Genomic DNA, 18,776 nt, shown 5'->3' on the forward strand with positions numbered 1-18,776 from the left:
CATCCCAAGTCTCTTCTATATAGAAGAAAGAGGCAGAATGTCAGCACCTGCCACCCTAGATATCTTCATGAAAACAAAAAACCTCCCTCCAAGTATTAGGAATTATCTTTACCCGTCTATGTAGTGTCTGAGTGAAGAAACGGACAGGCACCCATTCCTGCAAATTCTGGACTGGAGAATTTCCAAAAGAAGATACATATTGCGGGAAGTTTTGTCCCATCAGTAATTTTTTCAGTCTTTCTTCAACTAGTTGGCAATTGAGTGTTGTGTTCAATCTTTCAGAAAGAAAATAACAAGATATTAAGCAGCTGACAATTATTAATAAAAGCAGGTTGACAGTCTCCTGCTATTCGACCTCTCTTTCCTTCTGACAAGAAGATCCAATGGATGGAAGTGGCTAACCTTGCTTTTCAGTGTAGAACTTACATGGAACTTACATAGAACTTACATTTCATTATAGAGAGATGGCCAAAACACTAGAGCCAGATGTGTTCTCTCTGGGGTGCTGGGTAGTTTGAAATCCAGAAAAAAAAAACAGGAAAAATTTGGGAATAGGAGAAAGGGGAAAGATTTGCTGGGAATTCACTTCTGTTTCCTGAAATACAGGAAATGTACATTCTCCCATTATTATTGAAATGAATTACAAATAGTTGCAGTAATTTTCTCTAATATTTCATTGTCATCCAAGACACTTCACTCCAATGAATGGATGAAAAACAATTTACTAAACATCTACTCAGTGCCAAAAGTGACCGTACCCTCAAGCAGATTCCCTTCTAACAGGGGGAGATAATGCACATGGGAAGTGTCTATGGAAAGGACTTTTTGTCTGAAAAGTCACAGGGCTTACAATGTGCACTGAAGATACGGACAAAGGCAAAAATTGGTGGAATCAAGTCTTATTTCAATGAGAAGACATACATGAAATGAACAGGGAGAAGAGAATAGAGGGTTGACAGATACCAAAGGGAACACCTGCATTCAGGAGAATCTGAGCAGTCTTGAATGAACCCAGAAGAGTTAAGAGGCAGAGATGAGGAAGAGCTCTGCAGACTTGGACTTCCCTCCTTCCTCCTTTCCAATCTCAACACTAGAATTAACCAATTCATTTCTCTAGTGCCCTTTGAGCACCTGATCCTGTTTCTGCTTGGGTCTGGCCAAACCGCAGCCCTGCAGCAGCCGCTTCCTCCACTCCAACGAACAGGAATTGGAATAAAGCTGGAGGAAGTCACAGATCTCTGTGGACTGTGGAAGGCTACAACTTGATTGAGCTCATCACAACTGAGCCCTCCTTCAAGAAAGGCAATCCTCTGATTCCTCCCTAAATAATGCTCCATCACTTTTCACTCCTCCCCCCCACCTCTTCGGTCTCCCACTTCCCCTTCAGCCCTGAGGATCTGGAGGCCATTCACCTTGAGCTCAACTCAGAAGCCCTTAACACCCCCTCCTCCACTCTACTCCTTTCCAACACCTGCCCTCTATGGGGTCCCTTGAGCCCATTCCCTCTTGCTCTGGCAAACTGTCCCCACCATCATCCCCATTCTCTCATCTCTTCTCTCTCTCCCTGGCCACCAGCTCCTTCCCTGCTGCCTACTAACCTCACCAAAGCCCTCTCTTAAAAACCTGCACTCGATCCATGCACTCTCATCGGCCTAAATCTCTCCTCCCTCCCATAGTCACACTCCTGAAACAAGCTGTCTAGTCTCAGCAAGGCTCTCGTTTCTTCTGATTTTCAAGATTTTCTCTTGGTCTTTTGACCAAGAGTCTACTCTGCTGGATCATTCATGCTCTGCCTCCTAATAGTGTGTGTACCCAAGACAGGGCCTCCTTTCCTTCCCTCTCTCTTTCTCCTTCTGTCTGTCTATTCTCTGTCTCTCTCTATTCTTTATTGCCCATGACAAGAGGACACGCCCCTCACCATCTGCCACATGGAAAGGCCTTCGCCCTAGCTGTCCCCCCTGCCTGGAGACACACCTGTGTCCCCTCTACTTCTTGCTCTTCCCTTTAAAGCTCTGCCAAAGCACTTTCCTCTGCCTGGGGCCTCTGCTCCTTCATAATGCCTCCCCCATCCCAAATTCCACTATCTTCATTTTGTCTACATTTTGTCTACACTTAAACAGGTGACTGTTGTCTCCTCCAACAGACCATAAGGTGCTGAAAACAAAGCCTGGCATACAGAGGGTGGTTAATCAATGTGAGTGACTGTTTCCCTTCCCACTAGCTGAAAGAACATGAGATGTGTCCGGAGGTCAGATAATGAGATGCATGGTTGGGGATCATGTGAGTTTTCACATGGTGGGAAGGCTCAGGTTTCCAGGGGATAGAACGGGGAGAACCGTAGGGGGAGAAGGGTCCCTTACACAGAGTAAGTAATAATGAACTCAGAATCTACTTTAAGGGTTCATGCCCGCTGAGCTTGTTCAGAGTTAAGGGGTTTTCTGTTTGTTTAGGAGTTCTTTTTAGGACAGTACCCAGAAAAAAGGAATTTTTTATTATGGAATCATCAGAAAATGGTGATAAATGAATCCCTTACCTTAGTTTGCAAGAAGTCATCATATTATAACCAAAAAGTATTGGTTTTCGAAGTCCTTCTGCTAATAAGCAGTTCTGTTCATCTGTGCTATAAAAAACAGTAATCTGTCTATATCTGTTAGAACTTTGAATAATTCGAGATGTTCACAGAGTTAAGAAAATATACAACCAGTGCTAAAGATATAACAACAACAGTTCACATTTGTTAAATGTTATAGTTTATAAAGCTCTTTGGTCACAAAACCCTATTTATTAAACAGTGGAAAAATGATTATCCCTCTTTAACAGACGAGGAAACTAAAGCAAGAGATTTACCCTTCCAACACCCTAATGTAATATTGGTCAAGCTGTGACCCAACTATTCTGGAAAACAGTTTGGAACTATGCTAAGAAAGTGGTAGGAAGGAGGCCATATATACTGAGAAATAAAAATAGAGTTAATAAGCAGCAGAGCTGGACTTGAACCCAAGTTTCATCCCCAAATTTGATAGGACCTCTAGACCAGCAAGCTGCTATTTTAGCATCAGATGGGAATATGTTCTTCCTACTCCTGCTTGTCTTTTATGGAGTCTCTAACGCAGTCTCTGGCAAGACAAAGTTATCACTTTTCTGTGCCTCAAGTTCCCTAGATGCACAGGAGATTTTCAATACTTTCTTTAAGGCATTGTTATGACTATTTTCATTGACTATTATCAGCTGAAGAAAAGATCAGCTAGAAACAGGCTTCACTCAGGGTTAGTTGCAGATTTCCAGCATCATTAATCTGTTCTATAAATCTTTTATACCCATGAATAAGTGCAGATTTAGGGCTACTGGATGGCTGGGTGGATAGGGTACTAGGCCTGGAATCAGGAAGACCCAAGTTTAAATCCATCCTCAGACTAGGTGTATAATCCTGGGCAAGTCACTTTACCTCTGTTTGCCTTAATCCACTGAAGAAGGAAATGACACACCACTCCAGTTTCTTTGCTAAGAAAACCCCATATAGACAGATACGGACACAACTAAACATATGAACAACAAAATCCCAAAATCTAATTAAATAAACAGTACCTATAGAAACTCATGAAAGCCAGCAGGTATTGGGAGAAAGAGAACAAGCTGGTGCCTAAATATCATGCATATTCTTCTGTGACAGTCTGGGCCCAACATGTGGGACCCAGGGTCACAGATTTGTCTGACCCTAGTCCCATATTCCTCCCAGTTACTATAGGTTCCACAACTAAATACAAAATCATCACAGGCTCTAGTGTCTGCAGACATTTCTACCTTGAATCATAATTTTCTGTTTCTTAAAACATTTGCCACACACATATTACTTCACTCTAACCAACCTCCAAAAGATTTTTCTTAATACGCAACTTAATATGCAAGATCAGTAAATAGGGCAGAATTAGTCTAAATAAGTTCTGAATGAGAACAAATACCTCCATTCCCCTAAACAGTCTAAAGCTCAGTTTCTTAAACTATGGGTCATGACCCCATGAGTCTCAAACTGAATGTGGGGATGACAAAATTTTGATTATCAATAATTGTTTTGTTTGCATATCTATTTTATATATCTACATATCCAGGATCATGTAAAAATTTCTTAGGCAAAAAGTGTTGTGAGTAGAAAAAGTTTAAGAAGTTCTGGTGCAAAGGATTTTAAAATATACAGAGATGAGACAACATGATCCCCCAATATTGGCAAACTGACTCCTATTAGACAATCAAAAAGGATATTCCTTCTCAAATCCGGCTAATAATGGTTGTCCTGGAATATAACCTGGATTTCCACTTACAGGGAATGGTTTAACATTTTGCTGAAAGATAAAATATGACAAAGAAAAATTCTTATTTTTATTCAGAAAAAGGCAGAACAAATAAGAGCTTTATTAAAGTCTACAATATCAAACAAGGCAACAGCCTCCCCCCACATATAACTACAAATATACTGAATGCAGGCACACATCTTGCCATAAAATTACAAGTTTACTGAGTGTGTTGCTCTTATGAGAAATTAACACAATTCTACTATAAAATTGTACTACAAATGACTCCAGCATTCAGTACAAACCATGCATTTGGTTAGCATGTACAGCCTGAGGTTTTAAGTCTTAAAATATTATAATTTTTTTCCCCCTGAGGCTAGGGTTAAGTGACTTGCCCAGGGTCACACAGCTAGGAAATGTTAAGTGTCTGAGACCAGATTTGAACTCGGATCCTCCTGAATTCAAGGCTGGTGATCTATCCACTGGGCCACCTAGCTGCCCCAAAATATTATAATTTTATAATCACTTAGCAAGCACGTGTGTTAAGATGACAGAAATTACCTGAAGAAATTGAACCTGAAATTGCTGTTGAAGTGGAAGCATCGAGCTGCTGATTGTTCCAAGAAGGAAATGGCTATCAGCCTTTGTGATTTCACCTGCCTCTGTGTATGTGATGCTGTACGTTAACTGAAAATAAAACCACACACAACTTATGATCTCTTTCATTATTTTCCATTTAGAATCAAAAAATACATTCAATAGAACTTTGGAGCTGGATGGACCTTGGAGATCACATAATCTAATCCTTTTATTTCATAGATTTCCTAAGAGGGAAAATGATCTGTCCAAGCTAGCAAGTGTGACCTTAGGGAAGTACCAGAGTTACATTGAGCAAAATGAAAAATACAAAAGATAAGAGAAGGAACAAGTCCTTCTCTGTCCCTGCATTTTTTGGAGATTGATATTTCCTCTACGATCTCAACAGGACCATGAAATGCACTGCAGCTCAAGCGTGCCCCTCCCACCTCAAACAAGGATGAGCATTAGAGCTGCAGGCTACCCAAATGGGTATTTTGTGGATCCACTGGCATTTAGACAGAGCCAATCTCATCATTCACATTTCAAATGTTCTAAAAGCTGGAGACAAAATGTGACTAATGTTTGGGGAAGGCTCTACAAGTTTTGGTGTGTATATGCTAGCTGGTGGTTGTCCTTCATCCTGGAAGAGGACCAAAATGGCTTGCTACTGTGCCCTGCTTGGGCTAATCGGAACACATGCTCGCAGTGCTCTGCCACAGGTCACACACAAATAGTCCCTGTGAACCTCTAGGGTGGACTTTCTAACTCTGTACATCTCATGTTCCTTTTGAGCTAATTCTGCTATTCTGCTCTGCTCACAGAGCACAGCTCCTTCTCCCATGAGGGCACACCATGCTGGGTGGGTTTTTTTATATATATATATATTTATATTAAGAATTCAGAAATACAAGGGAAGACTCAAAATGGCCTAGTGGGTTTATATATATATATATATATATAAAGAATTCAGCAATACAAGGGAAGACTCAAAATGGCCTAGTAAGAAAGCAGAACAATATACAGAATGACAAGTGCAATGGAAATAGAGTCAACATGGAAAGGTCACAAAGACCAGGTCGAGCCCAACAGCCAATGTCCATTGTATGCTGTGATCTAAAGGGCAGAACTCTGTTTTGACAAATGATAAATCAGTCTTTGGGGAGGAATTGTCACTGTCACCCTTTATTCTTTTGTAGCTTCATGATATGGCATAATTTAACTCATCTATGTCTAAAAGCTAATCAATTCCTAGACACCAACAGGAGGACAAATAGAAATGGGACACAATGCGGCCGCTTGCAAAAGCACCATTTGGAGAGGAGTTTCTGATGACTGTCCCGAGGCATAGGCTTGATTCTACCTTGAAGAAATAAAGCTTCACCAAAAAAATGATGTCTGGCACCTACCTGAAGAACAACATTAGTGCAGACTCTCAGACCACTGATGTTGACAAAAGTGGGTTGCAAAAGGACATCACTCTGAGGATGAGAAGTCACTGTTTTATTTAGAGATTTCAGAAGTACGCTTCGGACAGTGATAGGAATCTGCAAAGTGGTATAAATAGATTATTCAACACACTTCATAAAAATATGCTTTTAAGACTAAGAAATCCCATAGCTATAAATCTTTACAATATCTGTTAAGTTTGATTTTAGCAAATATTTTGCTTCTTATATCATCTCCTACATCTATAAACTCAAGATTAAAGACTCCCTGGCTCTATAGCATAAGTAATCAAAGAGCAAAACTAATTAAAAGCTTTCTGTCGGAGTAAAATAAGTACCTCTCACATGTCAAAGAGCACCCAGAGGAGTGTCTGTTAGATAATGCCTTGATCTAGGAGAGAGGGAGGCTCCTATACTACCATATACAAAGTTCTTATTCAAGTCATTATAAAATGAAGCCAGATCCTTCTAGCTTGTGTTAAAATGGTATCTTGCTTGGGATCCCTGACCACCCTCCCCCCTTCTAGTCAGTATAGTAAGCAAATTTTATAGGCAGCCATTATAAAGTAGCAATAACAGGAAAGAAGATCACAAAGAGGTACCTGGAAGTCATACTCAAACCATCCCAAAAATCAAAGGAGCAGAATTTACAAATCGTATCATACAGTGACTAAAATTCACATCCTGAAAATAGGTGCTAAATTAAAAGAAACCATCCAGGTGCTGCTTGTCAAAGTTCTATGATAAGTAAATTCCAGTCATAATTCAGACCTCCACAGCTCCAGAAAAGATACTGATAACTTTACAATAATGACTTTGAAGTTTTACTGATAACTTTGGGCTAATTTGGATGTGTTAATGAACTAATTGCAAGAAGGAGTTGGTCTGCTTCGTCCCAAAAGATCTTACAAAGAATCTCAAACTCCTGCCCCCCCCAAACATTCTTCTGTCTACTTGGTCTATGCTACAGCGTGCTCACAACTCTTATCTCATATCTATGCTTACATGAGTGACATTCTCTGCCTCTCCTCCTCTGCTTCATTATCCCTTTCACTGTCCTCATGCTGTCTGCCACTGTATTACCTTTTGCCATTTGTAGCTGTCTTTCTGATCTGTTAGGTCCCCCTCCCAATATCCTCTGCCACCCCATTTCTCATCACAAATCATGGTCTTTCCTGAAGTGTATCTGGCACTATTTCATAATTTCATAAATTAATTACCAATTTATCACTCAATATAAAAATATTCTCATTTGGATTAGAGATCCTAAATATATTGGGTGACAGTAAATGAAACCTTTAGTCTCAAACAGGACATCCCTTTTTAGGAGTCTTTTTAGGAAGGGGAAACAAAGGACTGACAGAAATGCTAAGAAAAGAGCACTGTAAATTCAAATATTTTTTTGTGAGAAAGCACTATGCCTGAGATGGAGGAGGCAAACTTGATTAAGTCATTTCATTATCCTCAAGAGGAATGTGAGAATAATGTCACAGAAGATGCTGGGAAGTAGGCTGTTATGGATTCTTGAACAGTGCATGTAAGGGAACAGTCCCATATGCTGAAACCAGCTCCAAAAGACCAATATTCAGAAAGTTAGAATTTATCAAAATAGATTTAACACTATCAATTTAATAAATAAAACATGGATTTTTTTAGGCCCTGAACAAGCTGCCCAGACTCTCAAAGACACTTGCAAAGTTGCTTTTTTGAACAAAGAAAGCTCCAGTGACTATACTTCTCATTCATATATCATATAAATAGAGCTCCAAAGGTTTCACCTAAAAATTCTGCTAAGCTTTCAGGCTATTTCAGGCTATTAACTAAAAAGATTATCTTATTTCTATATCTTTTTTTGTATATTTATATCCTAAGTTCTAAAAGCATCTACAGAAACTTCATTCTGTACTTGAAAATGAACAGGTACTTGGCAAAGAAAACTAGACAGTGCCCCAAGACCATAATTCTTCCCTGCTGGTAGAAAGATAGAAACTGAAGCAATAGGGCTTCTTGTACAAGTGACTCTTGTTCTTCACCCCTTCTGGTTCTGACAGGTTCCACAATCAGTGGGAGATAGTATGATAGACCCTTGGATTGACTATCATTCACCCACAAATCACTAAATGTTACATTAATATTAAATAATCTCCTAAAATATGGTAGTTCACTGAATTCAATTTATAAATCCTTGATGGGCACACTGTATCCTGGTTGCTAATCATAACTTTAATAAGAGACCAGTTGGAAGGAAACCAGAAAATATAGGATCTAATTCCATTCATTTGTCAATGAAGATTATCTGTACAACTTCAGCACAGAGAAAACTGTAAAACTTCAAAACCAACTCAGTTTCAATGTTACCAAAAGATAAGGAGGATGTATTAAGAATTCTTTATTTGCTTTTTAGCAAATAAAAAAACCTTGCTATTTAATCGACTCCTTTCTATTGGTAACAAGGCACAATTTCTAATCATACATATATTTACTTAAAAGATACTAAAAGCAAGTTTTATTGTGTTTTTACTATAAAAAGCCTGATTCTTACCCTTTTACTTGAATTAGGCTCCTAGACAAAAGGAAAAAGAAAGAATTATATGTATATCATAGAAAATCATCATTTTTCTTTTTAAAATCAACATCTGTTATTATACCTGGTTACATGTTGTCAACATTATCATCACATTCATAATAAACTAGTTGGTTATTTTGTTTACAAATACACTCCTAAAACAGAGCATGGCATCAGCCACTTTTCTAGCCACTGCTAGTCTGGAGGAACTCATAAGCTTTTTCTCAATTAATTAAAAAGGATTTCTTGATTACCTCCTATGTGTAAACTATTAGGGGCTAGGAGAAAAGGGAGGGGAAAAGCCATATAGAATGTGGTACTTCCCTCAAGGCCCTTACAAATAAGGTGGGTAAAAGAGATGTCAACAAATGAAATCTACAGTAAAACTAGATTTATTACAAGAGAAATGAATAGTGCAGTAAAAGTGGGAAAAGTACAAAACCTATCCTGAAGGGGAGGAATAAACTTTTCCCTCGGGAACTGCTAGAATATGAAAATAGGATGGTCTGCTTATCTTCAGGGTCCCAGTCACACAAGTAGTTTCTTGGCCAAGCACAAACACAAGCACAGACCGACTGGTACCTGTCTTGACTCCCAAGGACATACATGGAGTCCTCTTTGGGACCCGTACAACAAATTATATCAGCTAGGGAGGAGGATCTTGTGCTGGACACATTCATACCAGTGCCCCTGGAAAATATTGCAACTCAAAAAGACAAGTTCCGGGGACCTTAATAAATAAGAATAAATGAAAATTTTAACCACTAGTATATGATAGACTATGGTAAAAACATAGTTTGCAGGGGAAAAGATAAGCAAAACAAATAGGGGGCTGAACTAGATAATCACAAATGCTCGAAATCTCTTAATCCCATGACCTCAAAATGACTGAATGTTTTCTAAATCTAAGATTCAATGATCTCAGGAGTTCAGGGGGAGGAATCAGTGCTCTGCAGTATTTGGAGAAACAATGCAATCTGAGTGTGAGCTAGAACATGAAGAAGGGGTAGGACTTAGAAAGGCAGAGGGGATTGGAAGGGCTTCTCTGTAAGAGATGGCATTGCAGTAGGAATATACAAAGCATGTTCTAAAGAAAGCCTGATCAGAGTAGGAGGCTGGTAGTGGAGAACAGTGAGAACAGATAGTAGATTAGGTCCTGATTATGGAGGTTCAGAAATGCTGGGTTATGGAGTTTTGAAGAATCACTATTTTTGACAATGAAAAATGAGAGAAAGGTTATTTTCATGGAGCTATTCAAGGTGTTCAAAGGATGGAAGTGCAGAAACCAGTTGAAAGGCAGTAGCTAATAAAGTGATAAGGACTTTTAGCTCATCTCTTTCTCTGAAAACTGTCATCAGGTCAGTGCAATAAATAATCTGTTTTATTGTTCCCATAATACAATTCTGCCATAGCTCTTCTCTTTGAGTAGTCTTACCCCATTAAAATAATAACAAATGATATTTAGCAGCTAGTATTTATACAGTATTTTAAGCTGGATAAATATTGCTTCTTTTTATCCTTACCACAATTTTAGAAGGCTGAGGGAAATGACTTACATTTATATTTGTATTCAGATTTCTTAAGCCAGTGCTTGGCACATAATAAGAGTTTAATAGATGCTTTGCACTTCTTTCATTTACTATACTAGCTTGGTAAGAGTGTGGGAATAAGGAGGCATTATATTAGAATGACCAATATAACTTTCAATGTTTAAAAAGAACATGAAATAAATAAGCAGGAGAAAAATTTGGAACACCGTGTTTTGCAAAGGGGAATGTTGAAAACTATCTTTGCATGTATTTGGAAAAATAAAATGCTATTATAAAAATATTCAATATGCAATTTAAAAAATAAAATAAAAATTAGGAAGCTATGCTATTTTCAAACTGAACTTACAGCCAAAATCTTGGGTTGGATATAGTGAGCCATACTGAGGGCTTTGTCTTCACCACATTGCTCCAGAGTTACTCTTCTGTTACATCTAAAGATCTGGTTCATCAGAAAGCCTGGAAATCACAGCAGAGTAACCAATAAAAGATAAGCAAAATGAAGAAATTTCTAAAAGAATACATTCAAGGAAAGGTCAAGCTGCAAATATGGAAGAGAAAACTGAGGGCAAAACAAATTGTGAAACAAGCCAGGAATGGTCAGAGGCTGATTTTTCTCCTTGGGCACAGCATATGACTGAGAGCTTTCACTCAAGAACTGAGTCTGTTGGGCAGGCTATAAAACTGCCTTGGAGAAGCACAGACACTATAGAGAAGCCCAGTTGTCTCTGACACTGTGAACTGGACAAGGGAGCCCCGAGGATGAGGAAGAATCACATTATGGCTAGTAAGTAAGAAATGTGACCATCTTCGAATATCAAAATGGTTGTTCTTGTTACTCCAGAGACCAGAATGAAGACAAGAAGGTAGAAGTTACAGGGAAGCAGACTTCAGGCCACCATGAGAAAAGATTTTAGAGTAACCAGAAATGTTAAAAAAAAAAAAAAAAAAAAAAAAAAAAAGAGCTGCCTCATCAGGCAAGTAGTGAACTCCTTGGAAATCGCCAAGCAAAGTCCGGATGACTGAGACCTGTCAGAGGTGTGTCAGATCCGATATTAGAGAGAATTTGTGACTAGATCACCTCTAAGATCCTAATTAAGGGCATTATAAATTTAAGCAGTGGATTCTTTAAACTAATGGCAAACCTTAAAGGGGAATGAAAATTAGATTTAATTTTAAATAGGAATGAGAAAATATGAGCACTTACCTACAGGATTGTTATCTGTGCAATGAAAAGTGACTGAAGGACATGGGAGCATCAGAAATGAATCAGAAGTCTTCACAGGAATTTTGTACTATGAAAACACATAACAGATTTATGGCTATTAAAATAATAAGATATTTCTAAAGAAACAGAAAAATTGCCATTAAAATAATGAAATGTACTTTCCCAAAACAAACCAAATGAAGTTCTTCATCAAAATTAACAACAATTTGTTTTATTTTATTTTCTTAAATTCTAGTTCTGAATTCTCTTACTCTCTTCAGTCCTTCCCTTCATCCACTGAGAATGCAAAACATGATTTTTATTATACTTATGAAGTAATACAAAACATATTTCTACATTGCCATGTTTTACATCCCTGCAAAAGCCAGAAAAATAAAATGAAAAGTTCTCCTTCGATATTCATTCTGAGTCCATTTGTTCTCTATCTGGAGGTGAAATAACATTTTTCATCATGAATCCTTCCTTGGGAATTATAGCAGATCACATGTATTGGCTATTAAGCCTTTTACGACTAATTGTCATTACAATATTGCTAAAAATGTGTCCATTATTCTAATGGTTCTGCTCACTTCATTTTGCATCAGTTCATGTAAGTCTTCACAAGTTTTTCAGAAAGCATCATACTCATCATTTATCATAAACACAATAGAATTTCACCACAATCTAAACCATAACTTGTTCAGCCATTCCTCAACTGATGAGCATCCCCTCAGTTTATAATTCTTTGCTACCATAAAAAGAGCTATTAAATTTAGGGTTAGCTATTAAATTTTTTAGTATATGAGCCCTTTTACTTTTTCTTTGCTCTCTTTGCAGTTTAGACCTACTAGCAATATTGCTGGTTCAAAGGATATATACAGTTTTATAGCCTTTTGGACACAATTCCAAATTGTTCTCCAGAATAGTAAGACCAGTTCCGGTTCCATCTGTGCATTAATGTTCTTATTATTTCACATCCCCTCAAGCATTTGTCAATTGCCTTCGAAGCAGTACCTCAGAGTTCCTTTAATTTACATTTCTCCCTCTCAATGTTAGAGTATTTGTATATGATTTCATAATTTTTATTATTTCCTCTAAGAACTGCCTAGTTCTATCTTTTGGCTGTTTATCAAATGGAAAATGGCTCTTATTTTTATGTTGGCTCACACATATTTATGAAAATAAGACCTTTATCAGGGAAACTTGCTTTAAAACTTTTTCTCTAGTTTTCTGCTTTTCTTCTAAATTTGGCTGCATTAGTTTTGTTTGAGCAAAACTTTTAATTTTATGTAATCAAAATTTTAATTTATTTTTATTTATGTAATTTATGCAATCAATTGCTTTACTTCCTATGAACCTCTCTAGTCATTAACTCTTCCCTATCCCTAGATCTGACAGATAATTTTTCCATGCTCTCCAAATTTGCTTATGATATCACCCTTTATGTCTAAATCATGTACCCATTTTGAGCTAATCTTAGTATATGGTTGTGAGATGTTGGTCTATGCCTAGTTTCTATCAGACTACCTCTCCATCAGCCAGCACCACACCATTCATATATAGAACTATCAGTTACAGTAAATAGTGAAGTTTTGAATGCTGTGCATAAGTTCATTCACTTTGGCAGTGTATACTTTCCAGGGACGTCACATTGATAATGAGATTGGCACACGCATTTTAAATAATTATGAACAAAATAAAATATGTGGGATTCACCCTATCAAGATACACACAGAAACTATAAGAATGCAATTAAAAAACACTCTTTACATAAATAGAAACAGATCTAGATAAGTGGAAGAATATTAATTGTTCGTGGATAGGATGAACCAACTGTATATAAATTACAATGGTACCTAAGTTAATAAATTATTCAGTGCCATATCAAAGTACCAAAGAATTACTTTATAGAGCTAGAAAAAATAATAAAAATTGTCCTAGAGGAATAAAAGGGCAAAAATATAAAGAGATTCAATGGGGAAGAAATGGAAAGGAAAAAGGGAATAGCAGTACCTGATCTGAAACAATATTACAAAACTAGAATCAACAAAACAATTTGCTAAGTGGATTAGAAATTTAAATCTATCAGCAGAATTGATTATGTATACAATAAACAGAAGCAAATGAGCATAGAAACCTAGTCTTTGATAAATGCAAAAAGATCCCAGTGGTTATGACAAGAACTCACTATTAAAAAAAAATATTGGGAAAACTGGAAAGAAATCTGGCAGAAACTAAGTACAGATTACCATCTCCAACTGCACACTAAAATAATCTCAAAATGGGTATATGATTTAAATATAGTGACATCATAAGAAAATTAGTAAAGCACAAATGTACCTGTCACATCTAGAAAGGAAAAGAGTTAATGACCAAACAAGAGGTTCACAGGTGGTAAAATGTATAATTTTCATTACATAAAATTTGTAAGATTTTACACAAACAAAATCAATGCAGCTAATAATTAAAAGGAAAGCAGGAAACTGGGGGGGGGAGTCTGCAGAAAATTTAAAGATTTTAGTTCTAAGATATGAAGGGAACTGAGTAAATTTACAATAAGAATTATTCCTCCATTAATAAATAGCCAACTGATATGGATAGGCAGTTTTCAGAGGAAGAACTTTAAGTTTTATTTGCCATATAAAAAACAGACTCTACATCACTATTGATTAGAGAAATATAAATTAAAACAACTCTGAGGTACTACTTTATACCTCTCAGATTAGCTAACATGACAGAAAAGGAAAATGACATAGGCTGGAGCGGGCATGGAAAACAAGTACAACTAACATACTATTATTGATGAAGCTGTAAACTAATCCAACCATTCTGGAAAGCAATTTGGAATTATACTCAAAAAACTAGTGAACTATGTATACTATCTTTGATCCAGCAATTCTTCTAGTAGGTAGGTATATACTTCCAAAAAGATCAAAGAAAGAGGAAAAGGCCAAAATGTACAAAAATATTTATGGCAACTCTTTTTAATAGCAAAGAACTGGAAATTGAGGGCTATCCATCAACTGGAGAATGAATGAAGAAATTATGACATATGAATGTAACAATGCTATTCAGCTATAAGAAATACTAAAAATGGTTACTGATGCAAAGTGAAGTGAATGGAATCAGGAGAACACATTAATACCAATAGTGTAAAGAAAATCAACTGTGAAAGGCTAATTCTGATCAACATAATGACTAACAATAATGCCAAATTGATGAAACATGTTACTCACTTTCAGTCAGAGAGCTAATAGATTCAGAGTGCATATTGAAGCATATTTTCTTTATCTTTCTTTCTTTTCTTTTTTTTTTTTTTTAGGGGAGAAGGGAACCTGGCTAATGGGAAATTTATTTATTACATTTTGAATATAATTTATTTTATATGACTATACATTTTTTGTAATGAATTTTATTTTGTTTTTTATTTTTCAATGAGGGAGGGTGGAAGAGAAAGGGAGATTAATCAAAACTGAAAATAAAATGGAATTTTTAAAAAAGATTGCTCCTCAACTAAAATCCTTTTCTCCCTCTACACTGTGATATAGAGGTGACTCATTCTTAAAGCCTACAAAAACAGATTAAAATATCTGGCATTCTTAAAGCCATAAGGGCTTTAAGAATAAGTTCAATGATAAAAATGGAAATGTATTTAGAAGAATTACACATCTAACCTACATTGGATTACTTGCAGGGGAGGGAGGAAGGAAGAGAGAAAAATTTGGAACACAAGAATTTACAAGGGTGAATACTAAAAACTATCTTTGCATGTATTTTGAAAAATAAAAATCTATTATTATTTTTTTTAAAAAGAATGAGCTCAATGATGAAATGTTATCCAAAAACCAACCCAGCTAAGTTTAGATAGGTTCATTATTCACAGGGCACAAGCACAAGGTGAGAGATCTTCTGATCACAGCTATTTAATAATCTACTGTGATATGGCAGAATAGAGGGAATATCTACATCACCAAACTCACAGAGTTTTTGAAGTAATGAAGAGGTATACCATGATGAAATGAATGCCCATCAATTGTGGCATATGAATGTAATGGAATATTACAGTGCCTTAGTAAGTAACAAATATGATAAATTCAAGGAAACATGGGAAGATTTGTATTAACTGATGTAGAATGAAGTAAACAAAATGCACAACTACAAAATATTAATGAAAAGAATTTTTAAATGAAGCCAAATGTCTAATCATTATAACAATCAATCTTTGTTTCAGAGATAAGGCCATGGATTCCTCTTTCTTCCTTGGAGAAATGTAGCACTAAGAATGTAGAATGCTGCGTACAGTATCAGATTAGCTTTGGTTAACTGTCTGTCTTTGTTACAAGGGAAGGTTCAAAGGAGGGATGGGGAAAAATATACCTAGGAGTAATTATGATGTAAAAATAAAAGGCATAAATTAGACTTATTAAAGTGTATCAGTGGTCCAGAGAGGAAAATGGTGGACTCTAAGGGTAGACTGAAACATTTTTTCACTTTTTCTTTTTCTTTTGTTTTTTATAATATGGAGTATATATGAATCAATCAATTAATCTAACTTAACTTATATAACTAAGAAATACTCTGGTCTTGTTACCTTCATCAGGTAAGAATATCTCTATTGAATCAATATAAATGCAAAAAAACTTTGGTCAATCACTATTGATCAGAGAAATGCAAATTAAGACAACTCTGAAATACCACTACACATCTCTCAGATTGGCTAAGATGACAGGAAAAGATAATGACAAATGTTGGAGAGGACATGGGAAAACTGGGACACTGATGCATTGTTGGTAGAGTTGTGAATGGAGAACTGGCTGAATAAATTGCAGTATATGAATGTTATAGAATATTATTGTTCTGTAAGAAATGACCAGCAGGATGATTTCAGAAAGGCCTGGAGAGACTTACATGAACTGATGCTGAGTGAAATGAGCAGAACCAGGAGATCATTATACACTTCAACAACAATACTATATAAGGATCAATTTTGATGGAAGTGGCTATTTTCAATTATGAGAGGATCCAAATCAGTTCCAATTGATCAGTAATGAACAGAACCAGCTGCACCCAGAGAAAGAACTCTGGGAAATGAGTATGGACCACAACATAGCATTTCCACTCTTTCTGTTAATGTTTGCTTGCATTTTTGTTTTTCTTAGGTTATTTTTACCTTCTTTTTAAATCCAATTTTTCTTGTGCAACAAGATAACTGTATAAATATGTACACATATATTGGATTTAACATATACTTTAACATATTTAACATGTATTGGACTATCTGTCATCTAGGGGAGGGGATAGAGGGAAGGAGGGGAAAAGTTGGAACAGAAGTTTTTGCAAAGGCCAATGTTGAAAAATTACCCAAGCATATGTTTTGTCAATAAAAAACTATAATTTAAAAAAAAACCTTTGGTCAATTTGTAAAGTATGAAAGCTGCTGGAGGGTGTGAGGTGATGTTGTATTGGGATCAGCTAAGGAGAATAAGTCATGCATTGTGGGGCTTGGATGTAATGGCAAACTAGTTTAAATCCTAGCATATCACTGTCTGGCCAAATCAGTGATAACAAGCCATTCCAGACCTCAAAGACTATAAAATGAAATCAGATTTAAGAAGAGGACTTCAAAAATGAAAAATTTACTCCTTACTTTAATCATATCACAATATAACTATTTTCCTGTATTTTGCTATGTCCAAGAATAATGAAAATAACTATAAAGAAAAGAAATACATACTTAAAAGACGTTTTAATGACTTACTTTTACCCATCCTACTAAAGAGTCTGCTTCTTATTCTTTGGTTAACATAACTATATTAGTTTTTTAAAATTAAGTTTAAAATAAAAATTATGTATTATCACAAAACTAGCTTTCTTGACAACCTCTTGAAAGATTCATTTCAATTTAAAAAACATCTTTTGAGCCTCTACAATATGTAAGATACTGTGTTAAACAATGAGGATAAGAATATGAAATTAGATAAGATTCCTGCCTTAAAGAAGCATACAGTCTTAAATAAATAAGCTAATTGAACATATATTTCCCAGTATAGGTCTCCTATATGTCTTTAAAAGGGAATTTTACTAAAGTTAGATTCTTTACTTACCATGTATTTAGTAGCAGTTGGAGCATTTGGTATGGTTGGTTGAGAAATGTCTAATTCTTTAGTTCTGGCAAAATTATCAGACTTTTTCAAGAAATCATCAAAATCATTCTCATTGGGGAATTCAGGAGTAATAAAAGATAATGCATCTTTGTCTGTTGAGAAAGAAAGCATGTTTGTCAACATCAACATAAAAGCTTTTCAAGATTGTGCCTTCAAACAGAACTAAGACTAATAATTCATCTGAATTCACCTGATTCATCTGAAATGCACCCTCAGGTTAAACCCAACTGCATGGAGTTCTCTTCCATGCCCTAGTCACTCCATCTCCATGAGACTCAAGTTTTCTCCTATATAAAATGAGAAAGCTACCCAACATGATTTTCAAAGCCCCTTACAGCTCTCACATATCATCCCACCTGCCTCATTCCAGAGTCCATGTGCCAACAGGTAGGGCATACTTTTCAGCACAACATGGAGAGAAATCCAATATGGCTCCTATGTTCTATAGTCCAATAGCACAATGGAGCCACATACAAAAGCCATTTAATGTTAACTATGTTCATCAACATAGGCTGGATCAATGAACCAGTTTAGAGAGGAAAGTTTGTGTAGATATAAAAAAATTCATTTTCTTATTTTTCATGCAAGAAACAGGGAGAGATTATTCTCCTCACCCTAAAACCAATTTTTAAAAGAGCCAATTGAGGATGGTCCTTCTTCATCCTACAAACCAAAAGAAGGAAAACAGGCTGTATGTATCCCTGAATGTGTCAGTGGACAGAAAATTGATTTGCAGTGTTATTATTTCCTATTATGGTTAACAAATCAGTAATGTAAATTCTTGCTCTCTCTTAATTATGAGATAAAAGTTGAATTAAAATTTTAATGTCATTCTAATAAAACCAATAAACTACATAACAGAAAAAATGTTTTTAAAGATTGACAGGCAATACCATAAATGAATATCCCTGGTCTTTCTAATCTCTCCAATCCTGGTGGCATTTTTCAGTACCTATTCTCTAAAAATGGATTTTGGTAGCCT

The 18,776-nt window shown here is 36.1% G+C and overlaps 1 protein-coding gene across 2 annotated transcripts in view; it reads right to left on the reverse strand.

Annotated features, from left to right (window-relative positions):
- Nucleotides 1–18,776, reverse strand: part of TCTN1 (tectonic family member 1) — a 35,380-nt gene that overhangs the window by 5,785 nt on the left and 10,819 nt on the right. For both annotated transcript variants that reach the window (XM_074297450.1, XM_074297448.1), the window contains exons 4-12: nucleotides 17,735–17,886; nucleotides 11,631–11,718; nucleotides 10,773–10,882; nucleotides 8,853–8,873; nucleotides 6,272–6,409; nucleotides 4,848–4,973; nucleotides 4,258–4,337; nucleotides 2,534–2,674; nucleotides 113–275 (exon numbers count right to left, since the gene is read on the reverse strand). In XM_074297450.1, coding sequence (XP_074153551.1) covers nucleotides 113–275; nucleotides 2,534–2,674; nucleotides 4,258–4,337; nucleotides 4,848–4,973; nucleotides 6,272–6,409; nucleotides 8,853–8,873; nucleotides 10,773–10,882; nucleotides 11,631–11,718; nucleotides 17,735–17,886 — 1,019 coding nt within the window. The remainder of the gene's footprint in view (nucleotides 1–112; nucleotides 276–2,533; nucleotides 2,675–4,257; nucleotides 4,338–4,847; nucleotides 4,974–6,271; nucleotides 6,410–8,852; nucleotides 8,874–10,772; nucleotides 10,883–11,630; nucleotides 11,719–17,734; nucleotides 17,887–18,776) is intronic.

This window comes from Sminthopsis crassicaudata, chromosome 1 (assembly GCF_048593235.1).
Source record: "Sminthopsis crassicaudata isolate SCR6 chromosome 1, ASM4859323v1, whole genome shotgun sequence".
NCBI classification, from domain to species: Eukaryota; Metazoa; Chordata; class Mammalia; order Dasyuromorphia; family Dasyuridae; genus Sminthopsis; species Sminthopsis crassicaudata.